The 16,507-nt window shown below is 32.6% G+C and overlaps 3 protein-coding genes across 5 annotated transcripts; 2 read left to right on the forward strand and 1 right to left on the reverse strand.

Moving 5' to 3' along the window:
- Positions 1–476: 476 nt before the first annotated feature.
- On the forward strand, positions 477–2,091 carry LOC125049422 (28S ribosomal protein S23, mitochondrial). 2 transcript variants are annotated; one of them, XM_047648697.1, is made up of 4 exons: positions 477–538; positions 618–665; positions 912–1,076; positions 1,793–2,091. In XM_047648697.1, exons 2-4 carry the CDS (start codon positions 622–624, stop codon positions 2,046–2,048), a joined length of 465 nt encoding a protein of 154 aa, XP_047504653.1. In that variant the 5' UTR covers positions 477–538; positions 618–621; the 3' UTR covers positions 2,049–2,091. The 2 variants fall into 2 exon arrangements, with proteins under 2 accessions (XP_047504653.1, XP_047504652.1); XM_047648696.1 differs by having other exon boundaries at positions 483–665.
- A 1,916-nt stretch (positions 2,092–4,007) lies between these two features.
- LOC125049420 (splicing factor U2AF 50 kDa subunit) lies at positions 4,008–7,849 on the reverse strand. The gene is made up of 8 exons (XM_047648694.1): positions 7,714–7,849; positions 7,061–7,633; positions 6,322–6,404; positions 5,283–5,405; positions 5,121–5,208; positions 4,792–4,945; positions 4,543–4,627; positions 4,008–4,246 (listed from the first exon to the last, which is right to left on the reverse strand). The coding sequence occupies exons 1-8, from the start codon at positions 7,727–7,729 to the stop codon at positions 4,115–4,117; spliced, it is 1,254 nt and encodes a 417-aa protein (XP_047504650.1). The 5' UTR covers positions 7,730–7,849; the 3' UTR covers positions 4,008–4,114.
- Positions 7,850–9,040: 1,191 nt separating this feature from the next.
- Positions 9,041–16,387, forward strand: LOC125049419 (major facilitator superfamily domain-containing protein 10). 2 transcript variants are annotated; one of them, XM_047648691.1, is made up of 8 exons: positions 9,042–9,250; positions 9,417–9,848; positions 10,048–10,206; positions 10,545–10,727; positions 11,399–11,645; positions 13,517–13,708; positions 13,775–13,912; positions 14,943–16,387. In XM_047648691.1, the coding sequence occupies exons 1-8, from the start codon at positions 9,248–9,250 to the stop codon at positions 15,032–15,034; spliced, it is 1,446 nt and encodes a 481-aa protein (XP_047504647.1). In that variant the 5' UTR covers positions 9,042–9,247; the 3' UTR covers positions 15,035–16,387. The 2 variants fall into 2 exon arrangements, with proteins under 2 accessions (XP_047504649.1, XP_047504647.1); XM_047648693.1 differs by lacking the exon at positions 10,545–10,727 and having other exon boundaries at positions 9,041–9,250.
- The last annotated feature ends 120 nt before the right edge of the window (positions 16,388–16,507 follow it).

The following is a 16,507-nucleotide window of genomic DNA, read 5'->3' on the forward strand; positions in this document are numbered from 1 at the left end:
ATTAATGAATGTAAATGACTATTTTGTGTAAGAAATACATAGTTCTAAATTTATATACTTACATATATAATTCGCCTGCCTTGCATTGGCTTACAAGTTTTTAAATGGAATAACAACGCCGACGCTACGATGAAAATCGCATCGGTTTTATTATGTAGGACGAAAACGGCCGCGCTAAATTTTAAACAAGCGTAATAAACAAATGTATGAACAGAACAGTATAAAAGCGGCGATCTCCGATTTTATCGCAACACTTTTTTAACGTTGTTGTGATGACACAACCGTAACATTGTGGTCAGTCCATGATATTATAGTTTTTAAAGTTCAATTCAATTTGTAGACAAATATAATGATCAGATCCGCTCGTCGCATCCCAATTTAAATCTCGTATTGAGTCTGTGGTTGGCATTAGACAAAGTTTCAGTTTTAATACTCTATGATTCGAAGTCTGTGAAATTTGATTTTTTTTATTTTGTACCTAAACCCTATATATATTATCAAATATCAACATTTTAATAACCCCAATAGCGTTTTTTAAGTAAATATGTGATTGCAGTTATACATTAAATTGATTTAGAAAAAACTATTTGGATTTAATTTAATTGTTTTCCCTCCAGTAACATGGCGACAAGTAGATTGGAAAGAATTGGAACAATATTTACTAGGTAAATATTTCTTGAATTAAAAATGCTTGCATAAGCTATAGATTTTTGTTTAAACTTAAAAAAGTAAAAGAGGTGCTTTGTGGACGATATTCCTTGCGAGTTTTCAGTGTTCTTTTCTCAAAATGATCTACTAATTACATATAAAAACATAGGTTTGGTTTTAAATGTTGTTGTGCCATAAGTTAAGCAGAATGTAATAAACATTTGCCATCACATATATTTTCATACATTTCTATTATTTTTTAGAGCTGAAGGATTGCTCAAACATGGGGCTCTAAAACCAGATGATAGGCCCATTTGGTTTGATGTTTATCAAGCCTTCCCACCCCTAGTGGAACCAAAGTTTGCAAGACCGAAGCCAGAAAAAAAGCCTATAAGGCAAATTTTGTATAAAGAAGATGCAATTAGGGTGTAAGTGTCTGCTAGAAAAACCATGATCTAACTTAAATCTTTATAATATCTTTTTTGATTCCAATTTAAAGACTGCTGTCATTTTAAATATTTTAAAAGAATATTATGAATAAGACAACAAACAAACACATTTTCTACATAAGATTACGGTAATAATAATTTTGATTTAAACAGCCAACCGGCTTCCACACCTGTTTTATTAATACATACTTTCTTCTTGGAAAGCTTCATATACTTAAGTGATACAGGCATTATAGCTGTGGACACAAAACCTTCTTAATTTAATAATTTGCCTATCATTTCAATTATATAAGTTTCATTTACCAGGACTTCAGCCCTTTCAGCATTTATTGCAAATGGTTTTAAGTATAGTTGTTATAATAGTATGAGGTCCTGTAGCAGGATTAGTGCTTTCATCAGTTATTTGCTAAAAATCAAAACCAAAGAGGTGCGGACAGGTGTGCAATAGCAAACGCGATTTTTTTAAATCTTCATGTAAATTGCCATGACAATGTTTTGAAACAAAGGTTTAAAAAACAAGAGAGTGAATTTTTTCTCAAAAATCTATTTAAAATACGCGGCCAAATTTTGATAGGCAACTTGGTACATATATTAATCCTAATTATAAATATATATAAAATTTTGGCTTTTATCAAATAACCAATGAACGCACTAATCCTGCAGATTAGACCATAATATTAACTTTATTTTTGCAGAAAATTTCATATGAAAGGACATGGATTAGGATTGAACATGCTAAGTCCCTATGGCGAGACTCAAACAAAGAAACTGATTCAGAAGTATGAACAACTGAAAGAGGAAGGTGTACAAGATACAGAATTAGTAGAGAAGGCAGTTTCTTCCGTTATAAGCCACAAGGAATCCGAACAAATCACAATAAAAGCTAATCCAGAATCTGCTACTGCTCAAGTTTTATCAGAAGCAAATTTAAAAAATATTTTTAAGCAATAGATTAGTGATGTATTCTAGATGTAAATAAATAGATAGTTGGTATGTAATTAAAATGTTTTAATATTACAATTTGATAATTATGGCAAAACAATAGTCACACCATGCAATATTTAAAATCAGCTCAGTTAATTTATTATTTAATGTGACTTATAGTTTGCTAATAAATTCCTGGCAGAAAACTAACTAATCATTTCAACTTAGAAACCTGTTCACATACTACCCCATAAGGAAAATTTACCAGTAAAACATACCTACATAAATGTGGGGGGGAGAGTTGTGTGTGAGGGCTGTTAATTATTTATTTTTACCTACTCATTGCGAATCACTATTGCAATTCAGAACAATTATTTTAATAAGTCGAATAATGTTAAGGAAATTCTGAGACTGAAATTTGATAACCAATTTTATTATTCTTCTAAAAAATGTAACCCTGATATTACCGTTGTCTTGAATAATTAGGTCATTTTCACTGAAATCCGTAGTTATGAAGTATAACAAGTGAATCATTTAACCGACCTACAAGCAAGCCCCTTCTACTAAATATAATCTATTCCTATCTTATCTTAGAGATAAGCGTGTTCTAAACATTATAGTCGCAGTTTTCAGTGAAACCATTTCGTACTAATATAGCATAAAAAATTAGATAAACAGTGAAAATGGCACAAAGGAAATCATTATTGTTCTATTTAGCAGTTATTTTTGGTAAGTCGAAATACAAATATGTACTTTTTTGAAGTACATCATAATTATATGGTGTTGATACATGTACTACCTACACAATATATAAATTCTGATTCACCATTATCGTCATATTGAAGTACATACTTGATATACCTATGCCTAATAAAGCACAGAAATTGCCTGCTCAATCAATGCCTATTCTATAATGGCTGTTAGTATGTGCCAAATCCACTAGACAAATTTGCTTTTGCACGTCACAATTCATATAATACCTACTAATAACACGATTTTTGTAGAGACCATACCTGTCGAGCTTCGTTTAATTCTATTACGCATATCTTAATAAAGAAAAGATTTAGTCTAATTACTATGATATCCTATTTGGCATTAGGTTTTTTTAAATTTATAAAAGTTGTATGTGTTATATAGTTTTTTTAATAAACGCTTATATAAATAAATTACTATTAAATATTTTTACATTCTATTTCAGTGGTTCTGAGCACATTGAGCCATGAAGTTGAAGCCAGAAGAAAAATCTTGCGAGGAAGAAGAGTTATGACCCGCACATATTATCGTAAGTTTTTCATCACAGTAGATTATTTTGTATTGAAGAAAAACGTGCGTGTACTTATGTACACGCGTTAGAAGTTATACTTCTTTGGCGTAACACGATAAAAATCTTTCAAAAATTTTATTCTACGTTTTTAGAAAAAACGACACTAACAATAGAAAAAACTAAAATGTTGACTATAGCTAACTTCAGGGTGTCGATTTTTTGTAACGGTGTGCGCGCGCATCGTAAAAATTTACTCTCATCCTTTTTCCCTAATGCGCCAAAAGAATTATAACTTCAAATGTTAGAGGTGATTGTAGGTATCACTTCGAACATTATTTGTCTACATCATATCAAGCTGTTGTCCCAAAACTTACATAATATAGACTTGTACACATATAACCCTGCAGTTGGTGGACAAGGTTACTTCTGCGACCTACATATATGCAGATTTGAAATTCGAACTCAATTTTTTTCAGATGGAAACTCCGTGCCTGCTTGGGCGATCAGCTTGATGTCTGGCATCGGAATGTTATTAGTTGGTGGAGTGCTTTACGCAATTATGAGAAAGATGGTACTGTCAGCAGAGACCGGATCATTAAACACATACCAGCCAGCTATGCAAAATGATCAAGTGTAAATTTAAGTTTATTCAATTTAATTAATAATATAATTTTAAATGGCTACATAGATTTAATAATTTTATGTTCGAAATAAAACAATAATAAAATTTCATTATTTATTTCACCATTCAATATATTTAAAAGGTACATGTACTTTCACGTAAATAATCATGTCAATATGGTAATGGAAATTTCAAAATTAGAATGAATTAAAATTCTCTTCTATGATATTTGTCAGGATCAAAGTAAGAGGTTACTACGACCCTATTACTGAATTTTCGCCCTGTGAGTGTTTGTTGCGCCTTCTGACAATCAGCAATACTATTAAATTCAACGAATACCTGAAAAAAAAATTCGTACAGAGAAACCAGAAAATTAACTATATATTGTTATTCTGATATGAGAATTGATATGGTACTTCAACTTAATATGTAAAAAGTATTGTATTACTTTCTGACCATATAACTAAAATTAGCAAAAATAAAACTAACTTTAATAAGGAAATCTTAACAATATGTATCAATCAGAATATAACAGTGTTCTAGTTAAATGTTAGTGTGTGTTTTTACATTTGAAATAAATTTCTTGTAAATGATGTATATTCTTGAAAAATAAAAACCTAATAAAATTAATATACCTTTCCACAACCTGGTACATCCACACCCTCTATGGGTCGTGGTATTTCTATACTGCGTACACAGCCATATTTGTTACATTCCTCTCTGAAAACATAAAAAATAAATTATTAGCAAACAGCTGAGATAACATAACGAAAAAAATATTTTTAAAGACTTGTATACTTTAGGACAAGGTTACATTACTACACAAATTAAATTGTACACAACACTAGTTGATCACCTTCTGGAGACAAGTAGATATTACTTACTTGATGTCCTCAAGGATATCCTCATATTCTTCTTCATCGCGCAGTTCGTCTGGGGTGACCATGTTCAACAAGCACAGTACTTCCGTGGGCGGACCAGCTCCGGCCAAGGTCAAACCGGCTACTTGTAGAGTAACAGGAGCTGCACCCGTCATAGCTGTAAAGATTTTTTTATATTAAACATACTTAAACTTTCATCCCTGCCATTAGTACTACTATCCGGACCAAAACCTAATGCCCAACTTAAGCCATTTATGCCTGTCATTAGGTGCCTAAGCCAAGTGTGCATGTGTAGTGTGTGATGTGAAGCAAACTCGCAAATTTAAAATTACCTAATGTTGAATTCTTCGCACCAATACTTGCTCTCTGCACAATTAATTTCTTGTCTCCAAGTTGCATTCCATTGAGACCAGCAATAGCCTGAAAAATTAATTTACTTGAACATGTAGAAACATCTTTCTAACACAAATGATCCAGATTATAATTGGTTTTACCTGATCTGTCATTGTTATATCAACATATTCAGCAAATGCATATCCTTTGCTGAGGCCCGTGGAAGAATCCTTTACGAGATTGAAGGCTCTCAATTGTCCAAAGGACATCAGAAGTTCCTTTACCTGTGTCACATTACGCATTAAATGAAAATTTCCAGTGGAAATTACACATGTACTTACTTACACATAATACTTGTAAATAATAATTATATAAAATCTAGTGTTTCCAGAACTAATACTTTGTACCCGTTAATGTTGGCTAATGTAATCGACAATGTCTATGAAATAGTAATCTGACTGTCCTAAGCGCAAGTTATAATCAGATATGAACTTAGGAGACTTGCCTTGTTGTGCCGGCGTCTCGTTCAAACAAGACGTATGGGTGAGAATGAGAGACAACAGTGACACGAGGGCCGCGAATGTGCCAAATCTAAGCTAGGGAGGGGCAAAAAGCAAACTTTATCAGTGAGATGTAAAAAGAATGTATTGAACGCACGCAATTGCACGCTCGTCATGGGTACCTGAAATACCTGAAACGGAAATTATATCGCGGCTAACTGCTGGCAGCACCGTAGCCCTGTCAACTGTTGAATCTCGCCTGAAATAACAGCGGCATCTATGGCCTAAGGGGGACCTAAACTAGTCTCTCGATTTTCGCAGGTATAAAGCTATGTGACAAAAGATCGCGATTGGTTTTGGGATTCCTAAATTCCATTATTCCTAACCACAGGATTGCAACTTTATAAAGAAGATGTTCTTTGTGACTAACCTGCAACATACAATGCAAATGTATAAAAGGTTTTAACTTGAATAAATTTTACATTTTAGCCACAAACCAATTCAAAGATTGGAAGATTAAAGAACAGCTTAAAAGTTTGAAAATAACTTGGGAGATACATATAAATAGTTTATGCCAATACTGCTTATTTTCTCACTTGTATTTTTAAATCTGTTCTTCAACATTATTTTCTCAGGAACATTTGAACATTGCCGTTTTTTTAATACATACTGATAATATTATGATTCTTATATAACTTACCTGGTCCTCGTTAAGATAATTAGGAAGACCACCAATAAATATTTTATGTGGTGAATCTGGAACAACTGTACTTATGACACCCGCTGTAAAAAAATATTTCCCAAAGTTGAACATACATGTAAAATGTGATATGTTAATAATAAAACTGATACCAGTAAAGCACCAAGCCACATTCACAGGCAATGAAATGAGACAATTCCTCTCTCCTATTTTCAAAAAAAGTGTTTCATAGGTTTTGAAATCAAATATAATTCCTAGATTGTTTTAAATGTGTTAAGTGTAGAACATATAAGTTGAAAAAATCAACAGTATCATTGATTATTAACTCATCAAATATTGCAATTAACAATATGTTATGTGTATGAGATGGTTTACCTATATATATATATATATATATATTACAATGATTGAAGAGTTGTTTGGGTAGGAGTAAGTAGTTAAATATGAGAATAATCTGTTGCAGTATACATTTTATAATTCTTAAAGTGTTTCCAAGTGCTTCAAACAGGAATGCTATCATTAAACCAAAAAATTGCAAAAAAGAACACTAACTAAATAATTTTACACTATCCTTAAAACATGCCAACAGTTTCATTATCATCATGCCTAATTACATTAATACATGATATGTCAGGACAAAAGGTAGTAGGTCCAGTTAGTAGCATAATTTTCTAAAAACAACTTAGATGCAAAAGCAAATTACAGGAAGCAAACAAGGTGTTGCCGTTAAAAAACTCACCAGGCACATTAATAGATGGATTTTCAGTTCCAGGCATCGGCTGGTAGTCATGAGGACGACGAATTTTCAAACTCTGTCCTTTAAAGTTTATTCCATCAAACGCCATAGCTTGGGTAGTTTCATCAATAGATCTAAACTCAAGAAAAGCAAAATTTTTATCGAGATTGATTTGACACGCCAGAACTGGATTGCCAGCAGCTTGTGCCAACCCAGAAAGATGCATCTGTTGGTTGAAAAACTCCATAGTTTCTTCTTCTGTCACACCAAACGGTATGTTTCCCACATATAATCGCCGCGCTTGACGTGTTATAGTGGATCCCACAACTGGAACAGCTGCTTGCGGAGTGTCCGCCACAATGTTTGCTGGAATCTGACCGGCAGCCTGCATAGCTTTATACTGCAATGGCGTAATGTGTTCGAAACCCGGTGGTGGTACATCCCAGTAAAGAGAAGGCTTGCGGCGACGTGATCGCTTCGATGGTGATCTTGACTTGCTTTTTCTCTTTTCTCGGCGATCTCTAGACCGGGAACGAGTCCTACGTCGTTCTCTAGAACGTGATCTCCGTCGGCGGTCTGCAATATGCAATATTTGGATAATATTTACTGTTTTATTACACAAAAGGTCGTTTACGAATTATTTTATACAAATATACCTTTATCTTCACCCATAATAGATTATATTAAACAGTTAATATAACCCAATATTAGCACTCGCAAAATATGTTTCGCTGTAGTGAAACAAAATGGCGCTGCAAATCAAGCGCAGCCAGTTTTTTTTTTTATTACAAGACCATGGATACAAGTTCTTTGGTCGAAATAATAGAGAACCAATTTTAATTAAGAAAACGCAGTTAATCCATAATCCAAATTGCCAAGACCAACAACACGAACAATACTAACATTCTCTGTATATCCAAGTTCACATTTCAACGATAGTCATGGTCGCTTAAATGTAATGGCTTGTGCCGGCGTCCATGCGTCGGATTGTCTCTCTTCCTAAATATGACGAGGGGGCCAAATATGGCTGGCCATGCGTCATACTCGTCGTTGTGGTAACTGGTCGTACTTAAATTCGTGTATGCTATGATGTTAGTTATTTCCACTATGAATTTGTGTGTTTTTCCCACGAGAATGTAAGTGTGTATTGTTCCCACGACAATGTAAGTGCGTGCTCCTATTTCACCATGCCTACTGCTGATAAAGGACAATTCTTTGTTTTGAAAAAAGAATGGCGTAGAGATTATTGCCAGTTCTTCTGTTCCGTTCTACACCCTTGATTTGAAATTTGGCAGTAAATGTAAAATTAGGAAGCATTTAGCATTCAATATGTATTTCTTTTTGACGTTAATAAGTGTACATTGTGTGAAGTAAATGAATAAATGATTTTTTGATATCATCACTGATACGTAGAAATCCATGTTATAATTTAATCTCTGGAAAAGTTTCACTATTTGCGAAGATTTGCTAAAACATATTTCACATCTAGACTACACAAACTAAACACATATTAGTTTATGAAATTAAATCTTGAATAGGTATCCAGTCATTAAAAGAAATCAGTGTTGATTTTAATCGAATGATGCTACACTCAAATTTGTAACAAAAATACTTGAATGCAAGGAAAGGGAAGTGAGATATAACCATAGTAACGTGTACTTCGGCCAGACGACCATGCGTTTGAGTAGCGTCTTTCCCTTAAGTATCTACCCAAACAGTCGAGACTTGAAGTGATTTCTTTAATTACATTTTTTTTATTGAATAATACCCATGGCAATTTTAAGATCTTAATTAAGTTCAAAAAAACAAACACTAACTTCTCTGAATTTCTTTAATAATGAAATTATTACATTTGTAATGAAATAAATTTCTTCTGACTTTTTTTAGTAATCAGCACAGAACACTACGATAGTCGAGTCACTAGTCAGTAGTCACTACTCACTTTACACTTATAGTGATTAATAGTCATAACTCATAACTCATAAGTATTAAGTCAGTGTTCCTTCGTCGTTGTAGTATTGAGTTAGTATTTGTGTTTTCTTTTGTATACACTATACAAGTACGAGGAATAGTTTGAGAGTACCTAAACGTTAAAAGTGAAAGTTTATACAATGTTTTCGTGTAATTGCTATACTAAATATTGAATAATATAAATCTAAATTTTAATAAGCCGTTCATCACTACGTAAAAATGGTATGTTAAATCTTAAACTATATAGGTAATATTCTGAAGTTATATTTCGATATAAACAACTTGTGAAATAGAAAGTGAATGCCTATCTAACTGAATGTTAGTACATTAAAGCTAGATATATTTATATATTCTATTGTTGTTGAACTAAAATATTTTTATTTATTAGGAAGAAGTACATACAAACGGCGATTTAAGGAAGAGAAAGTATGATGCTCACGACGCAAACGATATTTCATCCCTCAAAAAGGAAACAAAGCCTGAAGTAACTGAATATCAGCCTTCCAACAATAAGACAATTGGTTTAATTTTTGTATCTCTTCTTTTGGACCTGCTCGCATTTACAATGATTTTGCCTTTACTACCGTCGCTATTGGACTATTATGATAAAGAGGAAGGTCATAAAGCAACTTTATACTCTTCTCTTTTAAATGCCGTCCAAAGATTTCAGAAAATAACTGGCGCTCCTGAAAGATTTGCCTCTGTTTTATTTGGAGGTGCACTAGGATCTTTGTATAGTTTTTTACAATTCTTGACAAGCCCTATAGTAGGAAGCCTTTCAGATGCTTATGGAAGAAAGCCCTTATTACTGTTATGTCTGGTGAGTTGTAATTCACTATTTATGTGACATAGTTTATTTATCTTGAGATTGTTATCATCATTATCAACTCAAATTTTGAAATGTTGTAAACCTTTTATCTCTGATGCTTAGAATATTTCTATCATATTCTTGTTTAGAAAAATGTTATATGTAAACAAGAGGCTTTTAAATAATTATGATAATTTATATTCAATTTCAGATAGGAATAGCCTTATCTCATGGCTTATGGAGTTATGCTAGTTCATTCAGCCTGTTTGTGTTAGCAAGGTTTATTGGTGGTTTAAGCAAGGCCAATGTTAGTCTTAGCATGGCAATTGTAACTGATGTTTCCAATGATAAAAATAGAGCTAGAGGCATGGTGAGTTGAGTAAAACTTATACATAAAATAAGAGTTATAAATACTTTGTCTTAATTTATACATGGTTGGAAATTCCTAATTCTCAGTTATGTTCATACAAATTGTAACATATGTAAATCAAATTTGTTTTATATTATATTTATTAAAAATGGGTATATTGCATATAAACAACTTGTGAAATAAAAAGTGATTACCTAACTATATTGGCAAATTTAGTTATTTTTAGTATGGGCACTTAAAATACTTTTATTCACACCTTAAAACTATAGTATACCACATTTCTTTATTAATTTTTTCATGAAAACACAAATCTCTTCAAAATACAATTCTTGTTTCAGGCTTTAATAGGTTTGGCATTTTCAATAGGTTTTATTGTGGGTCCTTTGGCCGGTGCTTGGTTTGCAAAAAACAATGATAATTCCTGGGGCATGTGGGGTGAACGACCTGCACTGTATGCTCTGTCCCTATCTGTTGCAAATATACTTCTTGTCACTTTTTGTATACCAGAAACATTATCAAAGGTTTGTATTTTTTTAATGCACAATGTAGTAATTGATAACTTTCGTTTTTGAAGTGAAACTTCTTTATCGGGGTTGGAAAAAAATTTAGTGTAACATTTTTTCGTTACGCGTCACATTTTTCGGTTATGCGCCATGTTGCTTTTTGATGTCAAACTTCTTTATCGGCGTTGGAAAAAAATTTACCGGCACATTTTACCACGGTTGATCCGAAGAGATTCGAAGCCATTTGTTATTATATATACAAAAATATATAATAACGAAAACAATGATAGTAATTATTATTAATATATATTATATATAGTATATTAATTCTATCGATATCAATGAAATTCTGTAATAATCTTAGTAGTAATAAGGTAAATGAAATAATTGTATTTGTATTCATGTCTATGATAATAAAAGCCTTTTGTTAAACTTTATCTAATTTAACTTTATTTAACCAATTTCTGTAAAGTTGCATATAGTAGATCATTTTTCGAAAAATAAGGTCATAAAGAAGTTTCACTTCTTACGTGTGTACACCTAGTACACGTGTTCCATCCAATCCATGTTCTTGGATTTACCACATAATACATTACTATGAGTAAATATAGTGTAAAATTGTTGTGCATCCAACATTCTTTAATAATTTGAAGCTGTATGAATATGTCTTTGACATTAATTTCTTTCAGGACAAACGATCGTCACTGTCACTAAGCCTATCAAAATCCCTTGATTATGTGTCTCCATGGCATTTAATGAGATTCAGTGCTGTAAAAAACTTAACAGCTAAACAGAGCAAAGTTCTGTATAAGTTGGGGCTAATTTACTTCATCTATCTTTTCACGTATTCTGGACTGGAGTTTACTCTCACATTTTTGACGCATCACACATTTAAATACACTGCCATGCAGCAGGGTAAAATGTTTCTAGTGATAGGTAAGTTTTTATGATGAAATTTTTTGTAGACTAAACATAATTGTTAATGCGATGCGAGTTGGCATTTGTGAGATGAATTTCGTAGTAAGGGGGCGTCCATAAATTACGTGAGGTGTTTTTTTTTTTTTCTGTCTCTCCCTCCCCCCCCTGGTGAGATGTCGTGAGATTTTATTATACCCCCTCCCCCAACCCCCAATCTCACGTGAGATTTTTCAAAATGTGGGTTTCTTACGCATAAGAAGCTATCTTTTTGAGCTCGGAGAACTCAAAATAACACAGAATTCGTACTATTGAGCTCGAAGAGCTCAAAAACAAAATAAGTGACATGTTGAGCGTTTAGGTATGGAGTTAGCGGGAAGTTGCAGAGATGGTCTTTAGGGTCAACCGTTTTCCTAAAAAAAATTTCAATCAGAAAAAAAATTGCGTGATATTTGCCGAGATCCACCTCTCTCCAAAATAAGATTTAATGAGATTTGACTCGACCCCCTCCTCCCTTAAACACCTCACGTAATTTATGGACGCTCTAAATAAAAAATACGGGAAAATTGCGGGAAATGTCAAATGTAAATGTGTGTTTGATCCTATCGTCATTCAAAATATGAAATATGATTGCCTGGAAGAGATCGCTTGTTTTTTCTTCTAAATATATAGTTCTCATTAAAGTCATGCGAACCGAATTTGTCCGTTAGTATTTACCTTAAGTTAATTTTTTTATTAGAATTACGATTCTCGTTACACAAACACGTTTCAATCAAGGCCGCCATACGTAATTAAATCTAATTTCTCCTTCGAAAATAACTCATGCCATTGCACACACTCATGTTTTGATACCCACAGACCTCGTAATATATGTAAGGAATATAATGCATCTAACTTTGATAAGTAAGTAAAAAACTGTGTGGCATTGTGTAAAGTATGCGGGTCATTGACTGACTCGCGGGTAAACAACCTTTATTGATTCGTTTTTCGGTCTTTTATATGAATTCTTTTGAAGGTTTTGTGGCAACTACGTACACTTATAAATGTCAGATTTTATCACTGTTTTGAGTTCGTAAATGATAATATTGAAAAGAACACGAACACGAACGATTAGAAAAAAACTATTAAACTGAATTTAAAGAAAATAGATGTGGTAATGTTATATAATACACAGTCATAGAAAAAGTATAGTTTATGTATATACACACATACATACATACATACATAAAACAGTGTCGGCCTAGTGGCTTCAGAGTGCTCTCAACCGTCAGGTCGTAGATTCGAACCCCGGCTCTGCTTCAATAGACTTTATTTCTATGTGCGCATTTAACATTCGCTCGAACGGTTAAGGAAAATATCGTGAGGACCGGTTGCCTAGGCCCGAGGCTGATCACCTACTTGCCTATTAGATTAACAAATTCAGAAATCTGAGGCCCAGGCCTAAAAAGGTTGTAGCGCCACTTTTTTCTCATACATACATAAAGTGACATAATAGTGGAAATATAAACATTTTTTCTCGTCACATGATTACTAACGTTAAAAATACAGAAAAGTATAAATACCTTTTTCATTTTTAAATTGCTTGTATTTTAATGTGATCTAAAATCATAAATGTAATTAATGTAACAGGAATGTTATAAATATTAGTTAGGTACCTTAATTTAAGAATAAAAGTAAAAGTGATTTTTGAACCGATATTAAGCAATTTAGAAACTCAGTTTCAGAAATTGAACGGTAATACTTCGTTTTTTATTAATTGAGCTTTTATTTTCAATTGACATAAATGCGTTTTATTATAAGCGATTATTTAATTAAATGGCGAAATATTTATCTCACACGCACAATTGAATATTATATGACCTATTTTATTATTAATTATATATCGTTTGCAGGTGTTATTATGAGTGTCCTACAAGGAGGTGCGTCACGGCGTCTAGGCGCGCGCGGAGCTGTACGCGCGGCTCAACTTGCATTGGTGTTAACTCCACTTTCCTTCTTATGTGTCGCACAAGCCGCTGTCCCGCGACCAGCTCTCATGAGCCCTCTCGCTTGGTTATGGGCGGGGCTTGTACTATTTGCTCTGTGTAAGTATAATATTTATTATTAACTAACACGATAATTTCTTAATTATTATGAGTAATATTTTGTAGCAACGGCTTTTGCGGTATCGTGTATGACATCGATGGCGGCGTCTCATTCACCTGAAGACTCTCGAGGGGCCGTTTTGGGCACATTACGATCTCTCGGAGCCCTAGCTCGCGCCGCTGGTCCTTTAATTGCTTCCACAGGTAATATATCTTAATATATATAAATTACGTGTCACGTTGTTTGTCCGCTATGGACTCTTAAACTACCGAACCGATTTCAATCAAATTTGCACATTGTGTGCAGTTTCAGAAAAGATAGGATAGCTTACATCTCAATTTATACCTGCAATATTATTTTATTGCACAATATTTGTTTATTATTTGATAGTCACAATTCTAACAGATAGCGCTGTGTTGAAAGTACCAACGTTTCACATAAGCTACAATTTAGCTGATTTTTTTAGATGGCAAAACCACCAAAAAAGCATGGTGGTCCCCATGACTGGTGTTCTCCTACCGTGTCCCTTGAATAGGTTACTACTATGTAATATAACTAAAACCTTAGCCACAGCAACGCTTGGCCGGTCTGCTAGTGTTATATATTCAAATTCTCGTGTCACAATGTTAGTTACCATACTCTTCCGAATCGGCTTGACCGATTTTTATCAAATTTTATATGCATATTCAGTAGGTCTAAGAATCGGCTACTATCTATCTTTCAACCCCCTAAGTAATAAGGGGTGTCCACCTCAAAAAAAAAATTTATTCTTAAAAAAATTTGTTTTTATTTTTTTATGATACAGCATACAAAAATAGATACAACTATTTGTTTTTAATTTTTTAGTGCCTATAGTAGTTAGTTAATTTCTTGTATTTTTTATTATGTAATTTTGTTATTACTACTTATTACTAATTAATTTCCTATTTTTGCTTTTTTTTGTTTCGTCTGTAAATTTTATTGACTTTTGTCAATTTAGGGTCTCCTGTTAGGGCTGGAGTGTTTTTATGAAATTAAAAAAATAAAAAATCTTCTCCGGGAAACATTGATTATAAATTTATAGAATTAAAATTTCCAAATTAAGGCTTATTTGGACGGGACTTGGAAGTTTTAAATGCAAAGTAATTCTCGTTTGGCTTAACATGATTTCTGATTTGTAATACTACATCAATAATATTCTAAATGTTCATGAACATAAATTTATTTTTTACTTAATCTTTCAATTATTTTCAGTATATTGGTGCTCAGGCGCAGCTGTAACCTACACCATTGGTGCGGTAATTCTAATCATTCCAGCTGTTATGTTGTGTAGACTGAAAACGTAAACCTTCAAAAGGTTCTTTAATATTGTTCACTGCCAACAAGTTATTTGTTTAAATTTGTACGGGAACATCAATTCTAATATGTTTCAATTTTTTATTGCTTTTTTTGCGATAACGATAACAAAGATTTTTTATTGTCATAGAGTAAGTTTTGGAGTCGAGGTTTAGCGGAAATTACGAATGTCAAAAACGTTATACATTTGTGATGGTGGGGTCATAGTTCGCGCTAGGTCTGGCTTGTCTAATTTCAAAATAGGTATAACAACAAAATCGATAACAAAAAAACAATAATGAACCTTAAAATATAATAACTAAAATATATTATTAAAAGAAGTCCCTTTAGGCAAGGTTCCGAAGATATAGCAGCGTTCCCTCTTTGAATAGCTAGACTAAATCTTTGTCCGAGGTAGCTGCCAGCTCTTCGGTCTCCTGTGATGTCGACTAACCTTTTTGCTATTTCCTTAAAAAGCCTTATAGCGCTAGGACCCCACGGACCAAGGGTCTCAACACCGAATGGGACGAAATAATATTCGGAGCCTGTAAATTGTGTTACATATAATAAAAAAAATTGTTTTGGCTTAGGTGGATTATATATATTGATGTGCAATCATTTAAGATTTTTGTATTTTATCCGCGATAAATTAAAATCATTTATTCGTCGCGAACAAAAAGCACATTGATTTATTTATTTTTAAAATGTATGTTGAGCTATAAGTGCAATTGTGTGATTGTTTTATTTATGAACAAAGTTCTATTAACTTTAAATTTCCGAAGTATTAAATTATTATTTGAAGTATTTAGTAGGGTTACATTTGAGCAAATAGGAGTACTGTTAAGTACTGACTGAAATAAAAGACTATTTGTAGTATTGCTAGTAAAAAATTATAAGATTAAAAAATCAGTTATATAAATAAACGAAACGTGAGTTGATATTGTCTTGCAAACCCGAATATTTGTGTAATATTTTTTTATAAACAGTAACTATAAGCCGTGTTTAATATTTATTTACTTCGTTATATAACCGTTTATTATTTAAAACATTACGAGACTTTTTTATCAACTATGTATTTATAATCAACATTTCATAACCATTTTGGTATCTGCGGGACAAAAACCTGGCTTGACCAACATTTGAATTTTATTGATATAAATCAAGACAAACTATAAATGTGAGATGATGTCATTTACTGCCGGTAGAAGGTTTTTGTTTCACTTGTGATATTAACTGGTTATGAAACATACAACATTCAAGTGTTTTAAAGTATTGTTTACATAATTGGAATTTTTCCAGATTTTTTTTTCTACAATATTTCAGATTTATTACCTTTTTAAAAATAATATATCAGTATTAAAGTAGCTCTTGTTTTATTGTGGTCCTATCCTTGTAAATAATATAGTATTCTATGAATAAAATAATGTACTGGTGCAATTATAGAATATGCTATTAGAACATACTAGCATGTTCTAAGAAATTAC

The sequence above is a fragment of the Pieris napi genome, chromosome 5 (assembly GCF_905475465.1).
Source record: "Pieris napi chromosome 5, ilPieNapi1.2, whole genome shotgun sequence".
NCBI classification, from domain to species: domain Eukaryota; kingdom Metazoa; phylum Arthropoda; class Insecta; order Lepidoptera; family Pieridae; genus Pieris; species Pieris napi.